The sequence below is a fragment of the Phyllostomus discolor genome, chromosome 1 (assembly GCF_004126475.2).
Source record: "Phyllostomus discolor isolate MPI-MPIP mPhyDis1 chromosome 1, mPhyDis1.pri.v3, whole genome shotgun sequence".
Classification (NCBI taxonomy): domain Eukaryota; kingdom Metazoa; phylum Chordata; class Mammalia; order Chiroptera; family Phyllostomidae; genus Phyllostomus; species Phyllostomus discolor.
The window spans coordinates 109,774,479-109,799,834 of NC_040903.2; the positions used below are offsets into that span (position 1 = coordinate 109,774,479).

The 25,356-nt window shown below is 39.5% G+C and overlaps 1 protein-coding gene and 1 long non-coding RNA gene across 7 annotated transcripts in view; one reads left to right on the forward strand and one right to left on the reverse strand.

Moving 5' to 3' along the window:
- Positions 1–15,493, forward strand: part of CREM (cAMP responsive element modulator) — a 37,538-nt gene extending 22,045 nt beyond the window's left edge. For 2 of the 6 annotated variants that reach the window (XM_036027559.1, XM_036027562.1), the window contains exons 2-4: positions 5,248–5,283; positions 9,338–9,494; positions 14,395–14,946. In XM_036027559.1, coding sequence (XP_035883452.1) covers positions 5,248–5,283; positions 9,338–9,494; positions 14,395–14,539 — 338 coding nt within the window. In that variant the 3' untranslated portion in view covers positions 14,540–14,946. Of the gene's footprint in view, positions 1–5,247; positions 5,284–9,337; positions 9,495–14,394 lie in introns of all 6 variants that reach the window. The other 4 variants (XM_036027561.1, XM_036027563.1, XM_036027560.1 and 1 more) reach the window with 3 other exon arrangements.
- A 199-nt stretch (positions 15,494–15,692) lies between these two features.
- On the reverse strand, positions 15,693–24,637 carry LOC118500978. The gene is made up of 2 exons (XR_004903552.1): positions 24,397–24,637; positions 15,693–15,828 (listed from the first exon to the last, which is right to left on the reverse strand). It is a non-coding gene; the product is annotated as an uncharacterized LOC118500978 (long non-coding RNA).
- Positions 24,638–25,356: the final 719 nt, after the last annotated feature.

Genomic DNA, 25,356 nt, shown 5'->3' on the forward strand with positions numbered 1-25,356 from the left:
TTGAGTCTTTTTTCCTTTTGTTGCTCTTTTTGGGAGTTCCTTTCTACCTTACCCTCCAGCTCACTGATTCAGTCCTTTGCTTAATCTAGTCTGCTTTTGATTTCTTCAGTTCAGAAATTGTATTCTTCACCTCCTCTTGGCTCTTGTTGATAGTTTCTGTGTCTTTTTTCATGCTGATATAGTTTGTAGTAAGTTCCTCATAGTTTTCCTGTAATTTTTGATAATTCTCACTGAACTCCTAGAGCTTCTTTATAACCATTGTTTTGAACTCAGTATCTGACAAGTGACTTGCCTCTGTTTTATTTAGCACTCCTTTTCTTTCAATTGCTGGTTGTCTGTTTTCCCAATATTTGGGAGACTCTCCTTGTTTGCTTCTGCTTCTTAAATTGATGTTTTGACTCCATGAGTTTGTGGTGTGAATTTCTATGGTAGGTGACCTATAAGATCCAGTGGTGCAGTCTCCTTGATCTCCTGAACTTGATGTTCTTGGGATACCCTTTATGGCACTTATGTTGGCTCTCTGGATGTAACTGGGTTTTGTCTGTTGTTGGGTCATTCTTTAGTGGGTTGTTCCCTCCGGGTGTTGACTGAGGGTCATTCCACCCACCAAGTCTTGTATGCTGTTGTGCTAATACTGCCAGAACAAAACCACAAAGCCCAGGAAACACACAACCACCAAAATGATGCTGTCATGCAATCCCACTATCGACAGCAAATGAACCAGTATTAAGAAGGTTGTAAAGCCCTGGCTGGCGAAGCTCAGTGGATTGAGCGCGGGCTGCAAACCAAAGTGTCGCAGGTTCGATTCCCAGTCAGGGCATATGCCTGGGTTGCAGGCCATGACCCCCAGCAACTGCACATTGATGTTTCTCTCTCTCTCCCTCCCTTCCCTCTCTAAAAATAAATAAATAAATAAAATCTTTAAAGAAAAACTTTAAAAATTAAAAATAAAAAAGAAGGTTGTAAAGAGATTAAGACTTTTATACAAAAGGAGAGAAATAAACTATAGTATAAAATCTAGTGACTTAATATGCACAAACTTGATGGAAAAGAAATGGATGTTAAAAAGCTATGCAAGAAAGAAAATATCCCTAATCATGGAGAAGACCACAGTGGAGTTCATCTCCATAGCCTCTAGTATTTATCACTGTTATTTCTTTTTTTTAAATATGTTTTATTGACTATGCTATTACAGTTTACCCATTTTTCCTCCTCTTTATTCCCCTCCACCCTGTCCCCCCACCCCTCCCCCACCATCATTCCCCCACCTTAGTTCATGTCTATGGTTCATATATATGTTATTTGGCTTCTCCATTTCCCATAATATTCTTAACCTCCTCCTGTCTATTTTGTACCTACCATTTATGCTTCATGTTCCATGTATGTTTACCCCAATTCATGCCCCTCCCCCTCTCCACTGATAACCCTCCATGTGATCTCTATTTCTGTGAATCTGTTTCTATTATAGTTGTTTGCTAGTTTGTTTTTGTTTTTGTAGGTTCGGTTGTTGATAGTTGTGAGTTTGTTGTCATTGTACTGTTCATATTTTTTATCTTCTTCTTTTTCTTAGATCAGTCTTTTTGACATTTTCTATAATAAGGGCTTGGTGATGATGAACTCCTTTAACTTGACCTTGTCTAGGAAGCACCTCATCTGCCCTTCCATCCTAAATGATAGCTTTGCTGGTTAGAGTAATCTTGGATGTAGGTCCTTGCCTTTCATGACTTCAAATACTTATTTCCAGCCCCTTCTTGCCTGTGAGGTTTCTTTTGAGAAATCAGCTGATAGACTTATGGGAACTCCTTTGTAGATTATCTTTCTCCTTTTCTCTTGCTGCTTTTAAGATTCCTTATCTTTAATCTTGGTAATATAATTATGATGTGCCTTGGTGTGTCCTTCTTTGGGTCCAACTTCTTTGGGTCTCACTGAGCTTCCTGGACTCTGGAAATCTGTTTCCTTTGCCAGGTTGGGGAAGTTCTCCTTCATTTTGTTTTTAAAGAAGCTTTCAATTACTTGGTCTTCCTCCTCTCCTTCTGGCACCTGCATGATTCAGGTGTTGGAACATTTAAAGTTGTCCTGGAGGTTCCTAAGCCTCTTTTCTTTTCTTTCCTTTCCTTTTCTTTTTTTTTTTAATTTTTGTTTCTTCATTCTGCTTTGGTTTAGTGTTTATTTTTTACTTCTGCTCCAAACCTTTGATTTCAGTCCCAGTTTCCTTTCCTTCACTGTTGGTTCCCTGTACATTTTCCTTTATTTCACTTTTCATAGCCTTCTCTTTTTCCTCTATTTTGCGACCATAATCAATCATTTCTGTGTGCATCCTGATTATCAATTTTTTGAACTCTGCATCTGACAGGTTGGCTGTCTCTTCATCACTTAGTTGTATTTCTTTCTGGAGCTTTGATCTGTTCTTTCATTTGGGCCATATTTTTTTTTGTCTGGGCATGCCTCTTATGTAGTAAAGGGCAGAGCCTTATATATTGACCAGGGCAGAACAACCCACATGGCTGCATCATGGCATTGTATGTAGGGGAGGGGTCCAAGAGAGAACAATACTGCTTGCTCAGCTTTGGCCAGCTTTCAGTCACTTCTTTGCTATTTACAAGCAAATTGGGCCCTTCTGGTGCTGATTCCCAGGTGGGTGGTTTTGTGTACATTCTAGGACCCTGTGAGTCTGTCCAACAAACTCTCCTGTGAGGCTAGGAGTTTCTTCTGCCACCTCAACCCCCACAGATTTTTTCAGTCAGAGGTTTTGAGGCTTTATATTCCCATGATGGAGCCCTCGGTTGTGTGCTCTGTCTCGTTCCCCAGTCGTTCCTCTGGGTTTATCCACATGCAAATGTGGGACTCCCTGCTCTGCCAGCTGCCATTTTGCCATGAGTCATTTCCTCCCCAGTTGCCCAGTTCAGCCTCTGCTGCCTGTTTCCATCCTGGCTGGCCATCTTCACCCCTCCTACTAGTCTGGATGAATGTTTCTTCTATAACTCCTTAGTTTCAGAATTCCATACAGTTTGATTTTCTGCCAGTTCTGGTTTTGTTCATAAATTTCTTGTTGTCCTTCTTTTGATAGTGTGAGGATGCAAAGTGTATCTCCCTATGCCTCAGTCTTAGCCAGAAATCTCTAGTATTTCTAGACCCCATTTTTTTTCTTTCTGGATCTGTCTCTGGTGGCATCAGATATTGATCCCATCTGACCTAAAGCAGCCAGTTCTGAGACTGCCAGGGATCTACTGTCTGTGGCTGACTCCTTCAGTTAATACAGTCACTCTGCACTCAGCAGTCAGGCTTAAGCACCACAGAGCCGGGGCAGAGCCCCTTCTGGGTTTAGGGGGTATTTTTTCCCCTCAGGCTGTTGCCACTCATAGCAGAGTGCTCTGCCTGAGCAGGATGGCTGTTGCTGTGTGGGCAGTGACTCAGCACCAGGATGCCAGTGTCTACTCTCTCAGCTCTCTTTCCCAAAGCTTCTGTCCCCAGTCTCTCCTCAGGTCTCTCTAGCCCACCCTGTTTCCACCTTTGCCAGGGCTCAGGGTAAGTGGCTGCAAATGAAAATTTGTGCATTGGCCCTTGAAACAGCTCTTTGTGTTTCCAGCCAACCATCTCTGGCAGAGAGCAACCCTGCCACTTCTTGCCACTGCTTGGTATCTGTGTACTTTTTGGGCTTTCTTGGTCTAGGCTGCAGATCCCAGCTTATGATGTAGAACCCGCACTTCTCAGGGGGACCCAACCTGTGGCTAAATTATCCCTCTGGTGCTGCCACCTGTGGGCACCCAGCTAGCCCTCTTGTATCTCCACCGCACTCCTTACCAGTCAGCTTGTGCTGAAGCTGATTCTTCTGTCTGTCCTAGTATAGTTATAAGGCTTCTCTCTTGCTATTGTTCAGTTGTTTGTTCCAGGTGATTTCTCCACAATTTAGTTGTAATTCCAGATTGGTCCTGGGACAAAGTTAGTGTGGTTTCCATTCACACCTCCACCATCTTGCACCTCTGAATTTTGTTTCTCTACACACTACTTATAAAACATACAAAATAAATTTAGCATCATTTTAAGTAGTCCAAGTAGACTTTTTTCTAGAGTATTTTCACTCTCATGGGACAACAGAACATGTTTACTATTATGTAGAACTAAAAATATCAATATAATTTCTCATTTTCTACAATTTTTTTTTTACTCTGGAGATTTTCACTAATGTATTAAGTCATGTGTAACTTAAAGTAAAAACTAATGATTTGGTTATTTGGGGTCTGTGTGTTGTAACATATTTGAACTATTCAGTGTTCAAATAGTCCTATTTACATGGGATTTAATTTTCCTGGAAAACCTGGAGCAAGGAGGAAGGGAACCTTCCTGACAGAGTGAGGCACCCAGTAAGGACAAGCCTGATTTTGGCATTAGGAGCACTGATGTGGTCATAGGGAGGAAGAGAACCAAAACAGAAAGGTGAAGATGTCAGTAGCTTTCTGGAGCTCCCTGCTTCTAAGTATGACATCTAAGTTACCTCTATTGCTTATTACTTAGGTGTATTTGTGATTAGTGACACACAGCTAAAAGACATCAAGGTAGGAGCTCCACATATAAAAAATGGTTTTGTTCAGTTAATGTACTCAGTACTATAGAGATATCAATCAATCAATTAATCAATAGGCAAATAAAGTCACCATTGTGAGGTGTTGATAAACTTTCACATTGGAAGCTATCAAGATAGGCATTGGACCAGGCTTCTCATTTCCTTCTCTGTTAGGAGGAAATAAGCACTTCTTTGACTTGTGGGGTTTTTCAGTTTTCTTATGAGTCTGATGAGATTATATCATTCAGTGTTTTGTAATTCTTCACCTTTACAGTTACATATTTTAAATGATTACATATATTTAAAGAAACATTTTAAAATATTACCTTTTAATAATTTATTCTGTAAAGGAATATAATATAGTATAAATTTTAAAAGTTGTTAATAGGCATGTTTTTTTTAACAAAATAAGGAATGAGAGCCATACATTTCAAACATTCCATTACGCAGGTTTGTTAGAAGGGAAACTCCAGTGAAATAATTTATGGATGTTATTTGCCTTGTAATTAATATGCAGTATAAGCATAGTTTGGAACATTGTCTTCCAGAACTTAAGGGAGGGAAGGGGAAGGGAACTAACACTTGCTGAATGCCTACCATGAGCCAGGCACTGTGCTAGACACTTTGACATACATTACAGAATTTATTGTGAGTATTAAATGAGATAATGTATCCTCATTTTGCAGATGAGGACACTGAACTTGCCCCAAGTCACATGGCTGGTAAGTGGCAGAGCTGCACCAGAACCCAGACTCCACATCCCATATTTTTTCTTCTATACTGTGTTTAAAGTTCGCACAGAGAGGTATGAAGTTAATAACCAAAGTTGGAGAGTTCTAGAACTTCTTTTCTCATGCAAAATTTGATATCAAACCTAAAGCATTTTTTCATGTCAGCATTTAGATGGTTGGAAACACTGTAATTAGAACTCCTTTGCTTCTAAAATGCCAAGCACCTAGCACCTAAGGGAAGGCTTAGGAAAGAATGCCTTCTATCAAGAAAGGCCATTTTGAATAAATACATAGCATCTCTTAGGGCTTTCCATGTCTTAGTGTTACAGACTTAGCTATGATAATGGCTAATAATAGTCTTATAATAATAAGACTGCTTACTTGAGACATTCCAATTCACAGTGGACTTGTGCAAACCCTGGGAAGTTCAACATTTCCTTCCTAGTGCACAAGTAAGCCCACCAGCCACCCATTATATGCCAAGTGTTGCTGGGTTCTAGGGGACTACATGCAAGGCACAGAAGATAACGCAGCTTGTCTAAAAATTTTTCTGCCTCAGAATAAAGTTAAATTAGTGTATCTTTTTATTATCTTTCTTCAATCATGAGTTTAAACTCCCCACTGATGACCCATTTATTTTTAGGAATAATTTATGAAGTGAAATTTTAGAATAAAAATTATTTTGGCACATTAGTAATTAGATGGAGCAGAAATTGGCCTTTATTAGCAAACCAGGGTAAGAACATGACATCCAAGAATGCAGGATGCCCTTTCAACTGTGATGCCGGGTATCTCATCTGCGTTAAATTACCACTGAATTTTTGTATATAAACTTTTTATCACTTGTTTCAATAACAAAACTTTTAACACTTGGATTTCCTTAAAACAAGACCTTCTCTTTGCCCATATCTTTTTAATGTATTTACTAGTAAGATCATATTTGAATATATGAAATTTATCCATTGATATTTATTCCATGACCATTGGAAATGTACCATCATCAGAAATTTATACTAATTTCTGCTTATTTATAGTAATTCATATTTCTGGCTTGAACCAATGAGCTACAATTGGATTTTCATTGAGAGAGATAAAACGAATATATAGTATATCTGAAAAATCATAATAAAATCCAGTTTGTTAGCTAACATTCAAGGACTAATATGTCCATATATATAATCCTTTCCAACTTATCATTTTAGGGTGTTTTTTCTAAGCTGTTGCTCAAAATATTTTAAGTATGCCTTTTTTGGAATTGCCATGATTCTTCACAGTGCCACATTTGGTCTTTGGAAGGTAGCTTCAGTTTTGGAAACAGGCAAAAATTTAGAGCTATTTCTGATTCTAAGACCAGTGAATGAACCTTAAAAAAATATTTTATTTACTTATTTTTAGAGAGAGGGGAAGGGAGGGAGAAAGAGAGGGAGAGAAACACTGATATGGAAAGAAGAAACATCAATTGGTTGCCTCTGGTGCATCCCCAACTGGGGATCTGGTCTGCAGCCCAGGCATGTGCCCCAACTGGGAATCCTAGTGATGACCTTTCGGTTTGCTGGAGGATGCCCAACCAACGGAACCACACCAGTCAGGGCTGAACTTTCTTTTTCATCTGTGAAGTATTCCTGCCTTCCCTTTTAACTTTTTAATGAGTACTTTCCAGCTAACTTTTGTATATTGTGCAAACATTCTAACTTTAAGTACAGAGAAAAGCAGATGTATACAGAACTAGAGAGAGAATAACAAACACTTCTGTACCTTTGTATTATTTTATTGCACTTGTTTGTGAGCAATTTGGCAAGAACAACCCTAGACCAAGGCCTGCATCCCTGCTGCTTACATATGTCAACATGATGACAGGAAACTTCCCCTCGTCACTGTTTCAGTTTTAGAAAGCCTTTGTCTCCTCCAGCTGTCCCATTGTTTTAGCCTTCATTACCCCATAACCTTCTTCCCTGATGTCAGTGAAGAGAACTGTTACTCCAGGCTCCAATCTCTCTCCTCTACACTATGATTTAAATACATATTTTAAAAATTTTGTCAGTTAACAGTTTATAGCTGACTTTAAAATTCTCTTCTGAAATATTTTAAAGGTATAAAATTTTCTATGACATATACTGAGACATCTGTGTATATTGTACTTTAAATTGTCACAGAAATAAATTTAGGATTATCCCCAAGTTGGTGATCATCATTATATTTATCACAGTTACAACTGTGATCATTGTTTCATCATTGTCTCTTAAATTATGTATAGAAGGCCCTGGCTGGTGTGGCTTAGTGGATTAGGTGCCAGCCTGCAAACCAAAAGGTCTTGGGTTTGATACCAGCCAGGGCACAGGCCTGGGTTGCAGGCCAGGTCCCCAATTGGGAGCATGTGAGAGGCAACCAATCAATGTATCTCTCACATCGATGTCTCTTCCTCTCTTCCTCCTTCCTTTCTCTTCTCTCTGAAAGTAAATAAATATTTTTAAAAAATTATATATAGAAGGAAGAAGCAATGTAGCCTTACAATCTTATGAACACTTTTAAGTGATCTTCCCCTAAAGCCATATTTTTAATGTTTTATTCTCTCACCTAATTCTTCAGTCCAGAGGGATAAAAACCTGGCATTTACTCAAAAAGAAACACATAGATCAATTTTTGATTAACCCTTTAAACCACTTGGCTATTTTCAGTGGTTATATTCCATTTACCTAGAAAAAGCCTTTGTCTCCCTTTTGAGTAAAATTTCAGTTCTTAGTGAAATGTGGAAGTGATGTGTTTCATATTTGATTGGCATTTGCTTCCAACCAACTTTTATAGGATTTTATCATTTTTAACCCATTTTCTTGCATTAAGTTCTGAGAGAACATGTATTTGGTCATATCTCATCAGAATGTCACATGAACTCTGATGTTCTCAAAGTTGAAACAGTGGTGGCAGGAACATGTTTCATCAATTTAACCCATCTGTCTTAAGGAACTTGTTTATTGCAGTAGATACACTCAAGTAAAATGTAAATTTAGGACACTTTAAGGACTGTAGGATTCAAACTGAATAAATAAATACTAAGTCTTTCATTTAACTATGATTATACTATAATTGGACAATATTTTTTAAATGAATACTTAGGAATCTATTATTATCCCAAGAAGACTAAGACAGACAAAAATTACCATTCCCTGAACAAACCAGTTTTAAGTAGAGCTTTGCTGTTGTTTATGTTATTTTTTGCTCTTAGATGAAAATACAGTGAGCAAATATTTGCCTGCCAGTACTTTTTCTGGCAATAGGACTTGCACTAAAAGACGTTACGTGAGGGGTAACATCTATAGGGGTAACATCTATAGGAAAACCTAACTGGATGGAAGTGTTCTGCTTAATTAAAATTTCTGCAGTGGTGTGCTGGAACAAGCTCTCACTGATTTGCTAGAGCTAATTGTTAAACTTTTAGGATTTTTGTGAGCTGGTTGTTAAAATAGCTATTAAAAATTTAAAGATAGATTTAATAAGTTACTTAAAAAACATTAATGAATACTCAAAATTCATCATAAGTTTTTAATCTATGCTCTTGCTGTTATTTACATGTTTCATCTGCATGCTGTGCTACTTCCTGTGTATGTGTTCCCAGTTCTGCATTCACTGAAGTCATACCAGTAGCCTCCAGTTGACCATGGTGAAAGAATTTACATCATGGGAATCGACGTGCTACAGATCTCAGCTTGCTCCAGGAGAGCTGCTTGTTAAACCTTCATCAGCACACCACTGATTTTAGGCTCAGCAAACTCTCAGTTGAAAAGCCTCTCTACTTTTAGCCTTTGATAAAAAACCTACCTGAAATTCATTAGGGCAATTTTCTTCCTTAAATGTGTAGAGCATACTAAATATCATTGTTCCTAGTGCTGAAGATCTTTGATACCTACAATTCCTATAATGCTCAGAATAATCATCTTAAACATTAGTAACATAACCCCTTAAGACATGAGAAGTGTGCTTTTCCAGGTCAGTTTTATATAAAGTACCAAGTTGTAAGATGTTTATATGAGCATGTAATATTTCATTGCAGCTGCCACTGGTGACATGCCAACTTATCAGATCCGAGCTCCTCCGACTTCTTTGCCTCAGGGAGTGGTGGTGGCTGCCTCCCCAGGAAGTTTGCACAGCCCCCAGCAACTTGCAGAAGAAGCCACACGCAAACGAGAGCTGAGGTTGATGAAAAACAGGTAAGATGGTTCACTAGAAATCAGCAATGACTTACAGAATATATAATTTGTAACTGTAGGACTTTTTAAAAAATTACTTTTCCTAAGCTATTTCCCCAAGTTCAGTGTTAAGTGGCATTTTATCTGGGCTTGTGCTCTGCATGTGATGATAGATTGTCTGCTACACATGCAACTATTTCATCAGCAGGAGGTACATCCTAGGTGTTGGAAAGGTAATGTCTGTAAGATACATTAATTTTTTTAATGATGATGGGAGGACAAATACAAATTTACTTTGTACTTGGCATTTATTTTGTGAAATTACATGTAAGTATAATTTTCTGGCTTCTTTATAAGCAAAATAAAGTATGGGTTATGAATTTTCTATATTTTTTACATGTTGTCTCCTTTTACTTACTTTCTAACTGTTTTAGAAAAACAGTTGGCATTTTGTATTGATTGTACCAAAATACACCTTTATTCTTATAAATTCTAGTCAAGTTAAAATACAAAACAACAGAATTAAAATTACCCTTAGCTTCACCACCTAGAGATACCTACTAATATTATTGTATATACCTTTCCAGCCTGTTCTCTCATTTTCTCACTTATTCTTGCACTGTCTCTCTGTAATTTTATTTTATTTTATTTTTTAAGATTTTATTTATTTCTTTTTAGAGAGAGGGGAAGGGAGGGAGAAAGAGAGGGAAACAGCAGTGTGTAGTTGCCTCTTGCATGCCCCCTACTGGGGCCCAGCCTGCAACCCCAGCATGTGCCCTGACTGGAAACTGAACAGGTGATCCTTTGGTTTACAGGCCTGTGCTCAATCCACTGAGCCACACCAGACAGGGCTATAATTTTATCTTTTAAAGAGCAGTATATCATACAAATGCTGTTTTCCAAAGTTCTTTTTAAAAAATATTTATTTATTTATTTATTTATTTACTTATTTATTTTTATGGAGAGGGAAGGGAAGGAGAAAGAGAGGGAAACATCAATATGTGGTTGCCTCTCACATGCCCCCTACTGGGGAACCTGGCCTACAACCCAGGCATGTGCCCTGATTGGGAATCAAACCAATAACCCTTTGGTTCACAGGCTGGCACTCAGTCCATCAAACTACACCAGCCAGGACTCAAAGTTCTTTATTAAATCTAGTTTGTATCCTGACCAGGTGTCTCAGCTGGTTGGAGTGTTGTCCCATACGCCAAAAGGTTGTGGGTTCGATCCCTAGTCAGGACACAAATACTGGAGGCAACCAGTAACTGTTTCTCTCTTTGTCTTTCTCCCTGCATCTCTAAAATCAGTAAACATACCCTCTGATGAGGATTTAAAACAAATAAACAAATCTCATTTGCATATTATTTCTTGGTTTAGTTTTTATTAGGGAGAATGGTACAAATCAATCTGATTTTTCAAAATGAAAAGAATAAGAATAGTCTTTTCCCAATAGTCTTGTTACCTTCCTAAGTTTTAAATAATATCTTTGTTGTAAGAGAAGAAAACATTTCAGATGGAATCTTATGTTTACCTATGATGGGGACTACGTGGTAGTAGTTAATTGACTAGGTGTTAGCAATTGAGTTAATGTAGAAATTGTGGCTTCTAAGACTCTCAAATCCAGAAATAAGTTCATCACTCTACTTTGTAACTGAGTATGAAGCAGTAGCAGCTATATTCAGTTTACTAATAGCCTTTTAAATGTCACAGTTTGATAAATTATAGTACTTTGTATGTTTGCTACAGTTCCCAGGCTTATTAGTCATCACAAACCACTAGATGGAGTTTTGTACCCTGTGGAACTCAACAGATTACTGGCAATAGGACCATTAGATACACACCCAACTTGGACCTGGACTGCAACCTAGGCATGTGCTCTGACCGGAAACCAAATAAGCGACCTTTTGCTTTGCGGGGTGATGCTCAGCCAACTGAGCCATGCTGGTCAGGGTGTAGGTGGTATTTGATCTCACGTTGTGGGTCCAGAGGTACAGGCAGCCAGAACCAAGGCCCCATGGTGTCATCCAGGATTCAGGCTTCTCCTCCCTGCCCTGCCATCTCCCATGTGCAACGTTTGTCCCTGTGATCCAGTGTGGCTGCGTCCCCTCCAGCCATTTCATCAGTCAGGAAGAGGAAAGAAGAACTGAAGCTTAAATTGGGGGCTGGTTGAGTCTGACCCCTCTAAAAACTTTACCTGGAAGGCTCTGCCAGCAACTTTTACCCACATTTCAGTGACTAGAAATAGCTAATAGAATCCCCAGCTTCAAAGGATTCTGAGAAAGGTCTGTTTTAGCTTTTCAAATCTCAGTTTTGAAGCAAGACAAAAGAAAAGCAGAAAATGAATGGCTATTAGGTTGTTCAATATCTATTGAGTGAGTACCATATGCACATTTTAAGTGCTTTGTTTCTACTGTTTGCATAACTGTCACATAACTTTCACATGAGAATAGGTCTGGCTATTATCCCTACCTTACAGGTAGGAACTGAGGTTCAGAGACTTTACATGAGTTGGTTAATATCACACAGTGCAAACTAGACCGAACCTGGATATGCAACCAGCCAGTCTCTATTCCAGAGCCTATCCACTACACTAACACCAGAGTCGCCCCTGAAAGACCTCAGCATGAGCTTCAGATTCAACTTTATAGAAAGAATGTAGGTTTCACTCAATAACGTGAAAGATCTTTTACACATTTTTTTCTTTTGATTGTCTAGCACTTATAATGGATATTTAATTATATTTCTACCAATCCGGCCACAGTTTTTCTTTCTTTATAGCCTTGTCAGCTTTTCCCGTTTGCCATGTATTTTTCTCTCCATGCTGAAGATATATCCAGACAAAAGCAAGGCCTGAAAACTGAACTCTGAAAACTATTAATAGAAGAAACAGGCATTTTCCATAGCTGAGAAGTTAAGTTCTCAGGAGTGTGCCTTCTACTAGTGTGATTAGTTAAAGCTTTGTGCTTAGAACGTTTGACTCTGGTAGCAGCACATGCACACATGTGAAACACCAAATATGGATATTTACAGTACATAGTACACTTTGGTAAAAAAAATTTAGGTTAAATAGCCCATAACACTGCTATTAGATATTTAAAATTTCATTTAATGGTAACCTGTCTTATAAAATGACCATCTTTCTTCTAGATTTAGAATTTAGTGTAATGATATAATTGTGAAAACCTTGGTATTCATTAAATGTATATTTTAGTTCCTTTGTGGAATAGTTGAATTCTGTTCCCAAACTGGCATGTTTTATAAGTTTCCTTAGATTTATTCTTAGCTTTTTCCCATGCATCATTAGATTAAGTTAGTCAGTACTTATCAGATTCAGTTCACTTATACATTGTTACTTTTTTGTTAACCAGTTGAGAAGTCTGAGAACTTTGTGGGCTCACAGGGTGAGTGCATTGTTCTTGGCTAGGAAATAGGGGTTGATCTTTTCCTGCAGTTCATCGGCATATCAAGATCTCTTTAATTTCTGCTGACTCTTGCTTCCTGCAGGGAAAAACACATAATCAATTTTTGGTGAGAGTTGACTATCCTAAAAATAAAACAGAATTGGCCAGATCTGTTGTACGCTCACTCCTAGTTCAGACTTGCAATTGGCATTACAGTAACTGGAGTTTAGACATTCAACACAACTTTTGATAAAATATATGTGAATTCTTTTTTTTAATTTATTGATTGTAGAGTGAGAGAGGAGATGAGAGAGAGAGAAACATTGATTTGTTGTTCCACTTATTTATGCATTTATAGGTTGATTCTTGTATATGCCCTGACCAGGGATTGAACCTGCAACCTTGGAGTATCAGGATGCCGCTCCAACCAACTGAGCTACCCAGCCAGGGCCTGAATTATCTTTCAGTGTAGGATTTTTTGATGTAAAGGATACCCTTCAGGCAGTTATGCTGAATTGAAAACTCCAAAATAAAACTGTTAGTGGGATACAATCTATAGAGGAATTAAATGATGCAATTGCTAACCCCTCCTGCCCAGAAAGAAAGGAGAGAGAAAATGTTGGCTGTATTCATTGTGTTTCTTTTGGTGGGGTCATGCATGAAAATGACTGTGGCTCACCTTTTTATTTGTGTCTGTTGCTTTGGCTGCTGGTCTCTTCTTTCCTTTGGGTATGCCTACAGTATGTTAAAATTCAGTAGATTGGAAAGTAAATGCATGCGATGAGAGAACAGCCTTGAGTAACTAAGTAGTTTCCTTTTCATGATTTTCCTGGTGTTTTCACATTCCTGGATTTAAATTGTCTGAACTATTGACTATTGTATTTTGTACCCTCCCTTCTTTCTATCTTTAATTTTCAGAAGCAGAATCCATTTTATTTTGAGTTATGAAAATATGCATGATTTATGACTCATTTATCCATGTTGTTTCCCAGCCAACAACTGTCTTGCAGCCGATTGATTTATTTGTTTCACTGTGATTTAGTCTGGAAAAATGAAAATCTCTATTGATATTTAAGATCTCTGGGGATTAATTTTTGTAATCATTCTTGATGAAATAAAGTTAACTCATCGTGATGGAATGTAGGGCTTTTGGGGGGCAAAAATAACTAAGAGATTCAAAAGGATCTGTAAATGTTTTTGTAGAAATTCCACTTGAAAATGTGGTTCTAATGTTTTAGGTTACTAAAAACCATTGTGGTCACTGTTGTCATGGAATGTGTGCCCTACCAAAACACCATTTACAATGAATGCTGGGCAAATGGACTTTGCTCTCAAATCATTCCTGTTGTCTCAGAGTCATCTTACAAAAAGGCATGGGCTTGGGTACATTTGTTGTGTGGCTTTGTGCAGACCTTACCTAGGATTGATTGGCTATTGAGTTTGGGGGCCAAAGTTCATGGAGCCCCTCTGGACTGTGCTGGGAGGTCGTTCCTGAGTCATTTGCCTTGTGTTGGTTGCAGGGAAGCTGCCCGGGAGTGTCGCAGGAAGAAGAAAGAATATGTCACATGTCTTGAAAATCGTGTGGCTGTGCTTGAAAAACAAAACAAGACTCTCATTGAGGAACTCAAGGCCCTTAAAGATCTTTATTGCCATAAAGCAGAGTAACTCTTTGACTTGGACCTTGTTTACTGTGAACTCAAATCAAGGCAGGAGATGCAGCAATTCTACTAATTGCCATGTGGACATATGGAAGGGACACTTGTGACCCTTAAGAATCCAGTTTGGCTTAGTGTTTGAAATTGAGTGGGGAGTGTTGTACCAAATTTGGAATGCAACCATGATCACATACACCAAGCTCACTTCAGTCTCTTCAGTCAATAGCATGCAAAAATTGTTTTGTTTGCCCTTTTGCTTCTTTTTTTTCCCCCAGGGAAGCTGCTAAAGAATGTCGACGTCGAAAGAAAGAATATGTAAAATGTCTGGAGAGTCGAGTTGCAGTGCTGGAAGTTCAGAACAAGAGGCTTATAGAGGAACTTGAAACCTTGAAAGATATTTGCTCTCCTAAAACAGATTAGTATAGTACTTTACTATGAACTGATTACATGTACAGTTGCTTTCAAAGGCAATACAATATGTAGTTGGCAAGAATTATGGCTTTTTTCTTTGTATCATTCATCGTATTCTCTAATCTCTAACATTTCTAAAATGCTTCATTGTATGTAGTTAAAAAGAGACTAACTATAAAAGATGTAATTAGCAAATTCTTAAAATGCAGTATTTGTAAGACTTTTTCCAGTGCCACATATTTGCAGTTCCCAATCTCTGTGTCCTGGGAATAGTGTGCTATGCAATAAAATTTTCTGCAGGTCTTTTAAAAGTCATTTTAGGAAAGGATGATCAAAGATAATGCATCCAGCAGTACAATAAAACTATGCCACAAAAAAATACCTCAGGAGAGAACTGAAAGAATCTAATAACATGCCTATATGAAAAAATATCCTATAATGAATTTATGGCATTTGCATATTTTTACATTAGTGCTTTGTAAAGAAAACATTGTACTGCTGTCCTTGAATGCCATAGTCAGAGAGGATTTTTAATAGAACCATGTTGGTTAAACTTGTAGTGTTTTGTGGTCATTTAACTATCTGAACATTTCCTACAGTTTTTACTTTTGTGTAATAGAAAAGATCTCACAGAACCTCTAGTGCCAGTTTGATACTACACAATGAAAGTTACAAGTTGTTAGTACCTGGAAAGAATTGAAAGTTATAGTTAGAACGGCATTTGCATACCTTCAAAGGTACGTGAACTGATCTGCACACAGGGTCTGATTTCTGGAAATGCTCTGCCCTCTCACCAGAAGGATTCCCCAGACCTTTTACACAGAAGAGCCACTATGAGAAGTTCAGCTTGTGTGGTGGAATAGGCCTTTCTGCACATGGTCTGGAAATCTGTGTGGGAATTTTGAAGGAAAAACAACTTAAGATTTTTATTTTCCATTTCAAAACATCTTGAAATCTACTTTATATCAAATATTTTTATGTCACACATTTAGATGAAGTTTCATTACATTAAGACAGCAGCTTTATTACTGATACCACATTTTATTCTATGTTTACTGTAAAAAGCTCCAAGATATAAGCCCAAAGCCCTAACCATATGATGCTATATCTTCTCTCATTCACTCATGAGACATTTGTTGAAAGCTTACTCTGTGCTAGACTTTGATGTATTTTCTGCTCTAACTTGTGATTTGCGGAGGATGCCTCCACCCCACCCCTAGTTTCAGTAGTGGAAATGGTCAATATGTATGGGAGGTATAGCCACAAGAGGTCACTTATATAGTATCTAACTGCTATTCCCACATTTCATAATTTTGTCACTTGTAACTCCCAGAGGCAGAGCATACCACTTGGGGTTTTGTTTAGAAATACATACTCTTCCTTTAGAGTCTGTGCTCTGAATTTCTTTTATCTCAATTTTTGTCTTTACAGAGAAGTAAGATGAGGAAAGAAGACAAGAACGAAAAGAGGAAAGGGAAACCCCAAGTTTCAGGTGAAGGGATATGGTGCTTTGCACTCAGTCTTCCATTCAGTCAGTCACTAAACCCAATGAGTGCCCAGTGGTGCACACCGAGCAGACTCAGGAATCAGCAGACAGCATGGAGGCAGATTAGAGGCTGTAGATGCTGTGTGTTAGAATCGGAGAAAGCTGCAGGCAGGGACTTCATAAGAGACTGACCCCGTAAGAGGCAGATTCTGAACTGGACCTTGATGTGATCATGCTGGGAAGGAGGGCAACCAGACAGGGAATCCAGACACACACTCCACTCCCAGGGGCTTGAATTTAGGAGATGGGGGGTAAAGTTCATGCTCACACCACAGTTTAGTGTAAAAGAGTGCATGTGCATGTGTGTGTGTACTCCACTCTATAGAATAGGTGGTCATTTCAGGGAAGAGGATTGTGTTTGATTACTTGGGGCCAGAAATAGCAGATGTCCCCTCCACTCCCCAGTGCTCTAGAAATAAGAACATTTTATTACCTTACCACATAAGTCCAGAGGTAGGAAATCCTAAGGTTGCTCAATGTAATGACTTAATGGCATCATGACCAGGTCCTTCCCATCCCACTCCCTGTTTAGGCTGGGTCCCCTGTTGCTAATATTGTCCCCATAGCTGCAGGAACCAGAGAGGAGATAGGCAGCATCTTGTCCTTTTGTCTTGTTTTAAGAGGAAGGACAACTGGCTCAAGGGACCTTTACCAGCACACCCCCTCTGAGTCTCACTAGCTAGTTTTTCATCATGGCCAGTCACTCTGGCAACAATAGAACTCAAAAGCACTGGATACACTAGTGCACATTCAACCCCTGGGGCTGGGATGGTTCAGGCTTCTTTGAAGCCTGGCCATCAATATTGAACAAAGTGGCTTCTGGGAGAAAGGTATGCAGGCAACTGGTGGTGGTTACCACCCAGAGACTAGGAGCACTGACCCTGCTCCAGAAGGCAGGGACAGCTCCGAGGTCTGGGGCTTCAGCTGAGCTCTCAAAGGGGCATCAGAACTGAATTCTTGCTCATGCAGTTTGTCCCTGACGCCAAAGCTCTTGCTACCAAAATAGCATGATTTTACAACTCTCCAATCAGCCTCCATAGGTACTGCCTACAAACTTGCTGAACACAGCAAGCAGAAAGTTGAAAGCTGCGTGGATATCATACATCTAGTATAACACAGAATCCAGAGTGGCCTTTGTGGGTTTTTTAATCGTAAAATTTTCAGAGTCAGGACTTTTGGATATAGAAATCACTGATTCTGGATCATGGGATTATGCCACCTTGTCATATTTAACTAGGTAGTTCATAATTCTAAATCACTCAAAATGGGAAAATAAAGGAAATGAACGTCTTCGTATTTGAACATGTTTGAGCACCATGCTTGCCTGAAACTGAGACCATGTCGCCTTGGTAACCACACTGCTCAGTTCTCTTCATACATCCTTCTATCCTGTACTTGATGTTTCCTGTACACCTAAAGGACACCTTCAGACACACAGTGAGGATTTGTGACACCAACACTGTTTATCCAGAGTGCATCAAAATCAGTGAAGCAGCTGGGACATGCCTGAGACAAGCAGAGCTGTTGCCAGTTGGCATCGTTTCCTGGCAGTAGGACAAGACTCTCAGAAACTTAAATGTGCCTCTTCTTCTCTAAAGCCACCCCAGACACACGGGCCTGATTCTGAACTGCATAAGCTTGGCATATCTGTCTTTTTGCTTTATGTGTAGCTTTTTTCTATATAAATTAATTTCCTCATAAGTGCATTTCATAATAATACATTTCACATTTCCAGATGTGTTTTTAACACTACTTGTTCTTCAAAACCCCATTTTGCCATGGGCTACTGTATAATGAGATTTAAATTTTTTTCCAGGACTGTTCTCTTTATGCACACACAATTCCACCAGGGATGGAAAATGACTAAAAGGAGAAAACTAACTGCTTTGTAATAACAGGCTGTACTTGATCAAATAAAATGCAACCTTTGTTATTTCTAAGCCAGTCAATTTTTAAGAGGATACAGAGTTTTTTCCAGCTCTTTCTTTATTGTGATAATATTTTGAAAAACAGCATTGAAGGGTGAGCCAGAGTGGGTTATTTGAATGACACACACCCACACACACTGCACTTGCCCTGTTCTTTTAATTCGGGCCTTTACCTTCCCTGGGCAGTAGATGAGAGTTAGAGAGAAAGCCCTATGCCAAATCTATAATAGGAATTCATTTGGTTACCTTGTGCAGAAACCAGTCAAAATCTGAATAATCCTGAACACAGAAGATTCCCCTCCTTTTCTGTCCTCCCATGCTTCCATACCCTTCCAGCTGGGGGCACGTGGAGGAGAATGCACAAGCTCCCCAGCCCTCACATATAAGACAAAACTTGTTTGTTGGTTTAAAAAACCTTATTGAGCTAGAGATTACATATGATACAACTTACCCATTTAAAGTTTATAATTCAATGATTTTAGTAGCGTATTCAGAGTTGCTCAACCATCACCACAGTCCAGTTTAGAAATTTTCATCACCCACAAAGAAACCTGATGCCCACCAGCAGTCACTGCCCCTCACTCTGACCCAGGGCCAGACAACCACTCCTCTGATTTCTGTCTCCACAGATCACAAAGAACTTTTTACAAATGGTAGTAAAATGTCCATAACATAAAATTTACCATTTTAACCATTTTCAAAAGGTTTGTTAAAAAATTGTGGTAAAAAAATACATGAAATTTGCCATCTTTACCAGTGTTTAAAATGTACAGTTTAGTAGTATGAAGTACATTTGCATTGTGAAGCAAAACTTTCTCACCTTGCAAAACTGAAATATACCATAAAAAGGAGTTGCTTAATGTGTATAGAGTTTCATTTTAACCATTTACAAGTAGAGGTTAGTGGCATTAAGGACGTTCATTCACATTATTGTGTGACCATCACCGCCCTTCACCTCCAAAACTGTTCCGTTATTTTCAACTGAAACTCTGTATTCATATATTAGTATCATCGTCAGAGTTATATCATTTATGTATCTCTCTTTGTTCATGTGACAACTGGATTGGTTAAGCAAAACTCACTGGGTTATAATATGCTCATGTAAATGAAGTAGTGACCAGCATAAAGTCATGAATTATAAGCCTCCATACTCCTTGCCTATAAGTCAAAGTTTTTTGACAAATGATATACTAGCTTCAGGTATACAACATAGTGATTAGACATTTATATACCTTACAGATCAATTACCCTGATAAGTCCTTATTACAATATTCTCTATGCTGAGGCATAACTTTTAAAAATACAAATTATGTCTTACAACTTTTCAAAAATTAATATGCTAGAAATACTTTTGATGTTCAAAATTCTAAAGATAAAGTGGCATATAGTGAAAAGTCAGTCTCCCATCCATGGCTCCAGTTCCCCAATGGCCCTCAGGGCAATCTCTCTTACCATTTTCTTTTTTGAGAGAGATACCTTTAGTTAGTAATTAATTATGCCACCTGTTTCCTTAAATTACTGTCCCAAATTCAGAGCTGCATGATGTAAAGTTTCTGGAAAGAGACACAGGGGTAATCATATTCATTCATTCCCTCAAAGTCAACAAGTGAGACTACATTAGTAAGAGCAAGCCCAGGTGGCACTGCTTGCCCAGAGCAACACAGGGAACGGGAGAGTCAAAGACCACTGGTGTGGGCCTGGGCTATCCCTGTGGTGGGAAGGTGTGCGCAGCTTACCAGGTGAGGTGCGGGTCTTAAGATTAGCCTCTGTTTGGGTTCCATATTTGCCAGATAACCTGATAATACCCTGTTTTTCTGTGTAACTGCCTTTAGAAAGAAAACAAACTGTATATGCTGACATAGGTATTTCAGTGTCCATGGTAAAAGTTACACACCTCAGTATAAAATAATAAACCAGGTGATTTATGTAATGTGGGAAAAAAAGTCCAGAAGAGAGGACCATGGGCTGTGGCAGCACTGTGACTACCAGCACCTTTGTGGACTTTGAGCAATTAGATACTGACTCACATGGATGCAGAGTGGCCATCAAAAGCATCCCTGCCATTTACTCACCCTGTGCCAGGCACCACACTATGCACCATATGGGATTTATCTAATTTGTATAACAACCCAATAGATGTTATCAACCTCACTTTGCAGGTGAGGAAACAGGCTTGGAGAGGATAAGTAACATGCTCCATGTCATAGAGTTGTTAGAGCTCAGGACTAAGAGTATAGCTGGGCAGGGTGCACGATGCTGTATCCTGGTGGCTTGCCCAGGTGAGACCCACAGATAGAGCTGGCCAGCGAAGTGCAGGCTGGCAAGGGCCCAAGTAGGTGTGGCTGCTGAGGTTCTGAGTGGTTAGATGTAAGGCTACCCCAGTCTTTCCTGTCCTAATGAACGAAAGCATGTGCTAGTTTCTCTCTGGTTTTTAAAATCCCTGATACTGACCAGGAGAAAATGATTCTACAGTTGAAGGACTGGCTATTGGAATATCAAAGCTACCATTGTAAACACTGAAACAGAATCTTCAAGCTATCTTTCTATAAATGATAATCAGCCAGCTTTTGGTGAAAGCATAGCTCTCTCAGCATTTATTTGCCTTGTGGTCTGAATAGATGGAAACCCTGGAAGGAAAACCCTGTCACTCACTGTACAAAACTCCCATCTGGTCTCTCTAAAGCATCATGGCCAACTAGTTTATAAAAGGGTGTTTGACACAGGACAGTGTTTTCCAGAACAAATGGCTCTAACAGGGCTTATGCTCAGTCTTGTTTTTAGTGTTTGGGAACTTTGTGAAGCACCAGCTTATGGCAAAACAGCATCAGGCTTGACATAGGAAAAGATTTTTTAATTCTTCTACAACAGTAAATGTTGGTACACTTTTGAGGAAGTAAGTAACCCAAGTAAGGAGGTTCTTAATGAAAAAAGGGCTTTCTAGATAAAGGAGAACATGAGTATGCCCACATATTTACTCCAGTTGACATTCTACATATCTTGACTTTCGATTCAGTAGGTCTGGGTATTTTTTTTTACTTTCCTTTTTTTAATATATTTTATTGATTATGCTATTACAGTTGTCCCATTTACCCCCTTCACTCCCCTCCACCCTGTACACCCTCTCCCACCCACATTCCTCCCCACCCTTTAGTTCTTGTCCATGTGTCATACTTATGAGTTCTTTAGCTTCTACATTTCCCGTACTATTCTTACCCTCCCCCTATCTATTTTCAACCCGCATTCTATGCTACTTACTCTCTGTACCTTTTCCCCCTTTCTCCTCCTCCCACCCCTCTGCTGCTAACCCTCCATGTGGCCGCCATTTCTGTGGTTCTGTTCCTGTTCTAGTTGTTTGCTTAGTTTCTTTTGGTTTTGCTTTAGGTGTGGTTGTTAATAATTGTGAGTTTGCTGTCCTTTTACTATACATGTTTTTTTCTTTATCTTCTTTTCTTAGATAAGTCCCTTTAGCATTTCATAAAATAAGGGCTTGGTGATGATGAACTCCTTTAACTTGACCTTATCTGAGAAGCACTTTATCTGCCCTTCCATTCTAAATGGAAGAGCTTTGCTGGATAGAGCAATCTGGGATGTAGGTCCTTGTCTTTCATGACTTGGAATATTTCTTTCCAGCCCCTTCTTGCCTGTAAGGTCTCTTTTGAGAAATCAGCTGACAGTCTGATGGGAACTCCTTTATAGGTTACTGTCCCCTTATCTCTTGCTGCTTCTAGGATTCTCTCATTTTTACCTTGGCTAATGTAATTATGATATGCCTTGGTGTGTTTCTTCTTGGGTCCAACTTCTTTGGGGCTCTCTGAGCTTCCGGGATTTCTTGGAAGACTATTTCCTTTGCCAGATTGGGGAAGTTCTCCTTTATTATTTGTTCAAATATGTGCTCAATTTGTTGCTTTTCCCCTTCCCCTTCTGGTACCCCTATAATTCGGATGTTGGAACATTTAAAGATGTCCTGGATGCTCCTAAGCTTCTCATTTTTTTGAATTCTTATTTTTTCATGTTTTCCTGGTTGGTTGTTTCTATCTTCCTTCTGGTCCACTGTATTGTTTTGAGACCCAGTTTTCTTCCCTTCACTATTGGCTCTCCTCTGTGTATCTTCCTTCATCTCTTTTATGGTAACCTGCATTTTTTCATCTAATTTGCTCCTAAAAATCAACCAATTCCATGAGCTTTCTGATCGCCAGTGTTTTGAACTGTGCATCTGATAGATTGGCTATTTCTTGGTCGCTCAAAAGGATGAGTCCTGGGGGACTGATCTGTTCTTCTGTTGGAAACATCTCTCCCTGTCTCTCCTTTTTTTCCCTTTTTTTTCTGGTCTGGTTGCTCTTGTTACGGTGAGGGGCGGAGCCTTAGGTGTTCACCAGGGCTGGGCACCCCAGTCGCTAGATTGTGATGTTGTATGTGGGGGCGGGAGCAGGGACGGGAGGGAACAATGGCAGTAGCTCCATTGTCCTGGGATCTGAGTCCCTTCTCTGGGATTCTGGGTTGCAAGCTCTGCCCTGGTCCACAATCGCTGCCTCACTGGGTCCACCAGCCGCTGCTTGCGTACTCAAGGTCCACCACTGTGATCTTGGGCGCCCTGGATGGCTTTCACTCCGAGTTCGCACCAAGTTCTCCCTGACCTCCGCGCGCCGCTGACCCGCGCCCACCTGGCTGCTCCTCTCCGCCCCTCCTACCAGTCTGGATGAACGGGTCTACTTCAACTTCTTGGCTGTCCAACTTCCATTCAGATAAATCCTGTCAGTCTGGGTGTTATTCCAGCTCTAAATTGTTGTTCTAATCTTGGTTATGCGTGGAGGTATGGTGCGTCCACCTATTCCTCCGTCTTGCCGGAAGTTGGTATTTCTATTTTTAACCAGTTCCATGTGTGTTTGTGATACACACTAATGGTGGAGAATAGTGACCTCTATGATCTGGGCTTGAGTCTTACCCAGTGTTCCCAAGTCTCCAATGGCTGCACACTCCCGCCTTTCTTGAGCATGTAAAACCATTTAATGTCGCAGCCACAACCTTACAGAATGTACATGCTATTTCTGTAACTCCTCTTTTCCCTTGAAACATTCTTAGTCTATGAAGACCTCAAAATGGGTGGTATGTTCTGCTGTGAACTCTGATTTAAGCCAAACCTCATTATGAGGGTAAGGGGTGAAAGCAGTTTGATTTAGTTTAGTGAATTGTGTTCATAGTAACTCTGGGAAATCTCTGGTAAAGTGGTGTGGGGGGAGGGGCAATAATTTGACACAGTTTGGAAACCTATGCCTATTTGCCCCCAGGAAAACATAAATACACAGTTACTTGCCTAAAGAATTGATGCAGACACCGACCCACAGTGTCCGTGTCATTATGGATGAACTGAGACATTCACATGGACTACCAAGTCTGGTGGAGGAAAAGGGACAGCATGGCTTTTCTCTCAAGGGGAGCAAAAAGCCTTGGCCCTTGTTGTGACTGGCCTTTATTGGGTTTCTTGGCACATGATGGTCCTCATTTACTATGTACAGGATGGCTTTAGGTGGTTACCTTTTACAGAAAACAAAGGAGCCAATGCCACTAATCACATCACAGAAGAGGGATATTTGCAAATGAAAAGGCAAAAGTGGTTGAACCTGTTACACTCATCCTTGGAAGGTTTAGCATGGATTTTAGGAAGTTACTTTGCAGTAAATGTCCCCAATTCAGGGTGAGGGAGTTTTTTAGCAAGAGCAAGACTCAAAGAGGCCTAAGCACACTGTAGTGCTGATTCCCCACGGAAGAACCCATCTGTGGGTGTGGGTCCTGTGCATCTCCGAGTGGGAGCTCGGCCCACATCATGCAGAATGGTCTCCTACAAAGAATGAGCTACTTTATAGAGGAACCTTATAAATGACTTCCAGCTCATATATTTTTAGCAAATGAGTGACTTTAATATGAATGGATAGTTTCTTAGTAAAATTAAAGATGGAAAATGAGATTAAGGACTTTTTTACTCACCACACTACCTGTGGCTGTCCCTCCACCCTGGCATTTTAGTTCTTATCTCAACCTGTGATCAGACTGTTGGCCTTACAAGTATCAGATGAGTGTGATCACATCACTGGAAGTTATTGATAATCCTGGAAAAATAAGTGTTTTATTCACTGTGAGAGAGCAGTGATATCAGAATAGTTTAAAATACACTCATATACTATATTCTAGATGCCAGGGCTAGCATTTGCCTTGTTATCAAAGCTTGAAAGATAAAAAAAATGTAATTGGAGATTAAGACACTGATGGCATTTGATGACTGCTTAGAGCACAGGTGGCAACACAAGGCCTGTGGGCCAAATCCAGCCCTCCACCTTATTTTATCTGGCCAGCACCTTGTTTCTACCTGGCAGCAGCACCAAGCTCTCATTTAACTATTAAGGAGTAGTTATATTTATACAGTCCTAAAATTACATTCAGCCCTTTGAAAGCAACCATGAGGCTGATGTGGCCCCTGGTGAAAATGAGTTTGATACCCTTGGCTTAGAGCAATGATAATGGTAACTACTTTTCAACAATTTAAACTCAGGGACTTTTTATGATACATGAAATTATGAATAATAACAATGTTCGAAGTTCCAATTTTTAGATCATTAATCCATTTTGGTATTAATTTGTTTAAAATAAATACACATCCCTGGCTGTATAGCTCAATTGGTTAGAGCACTGTCCTGATACACCAAGGTTGTGGGTTTGATCCCTGGTCAGGCACATAAAAGAATCAACCAATGAATACAAAAATAAGCAGAACAACAAATCATTGTTTCTCTCCCCCTTCCACTCTAAAAATAAACTAAATAAATACACAGACATACATACTATTTTAGCCAAAACTTTTAGTATCCTGTCCTCACCTAACCAGCCAGTGTTAAAATATATTTAATGCCACAAAGTTTGCAGCTTTTAGGCAGTGTGGTTTTTTGCAGG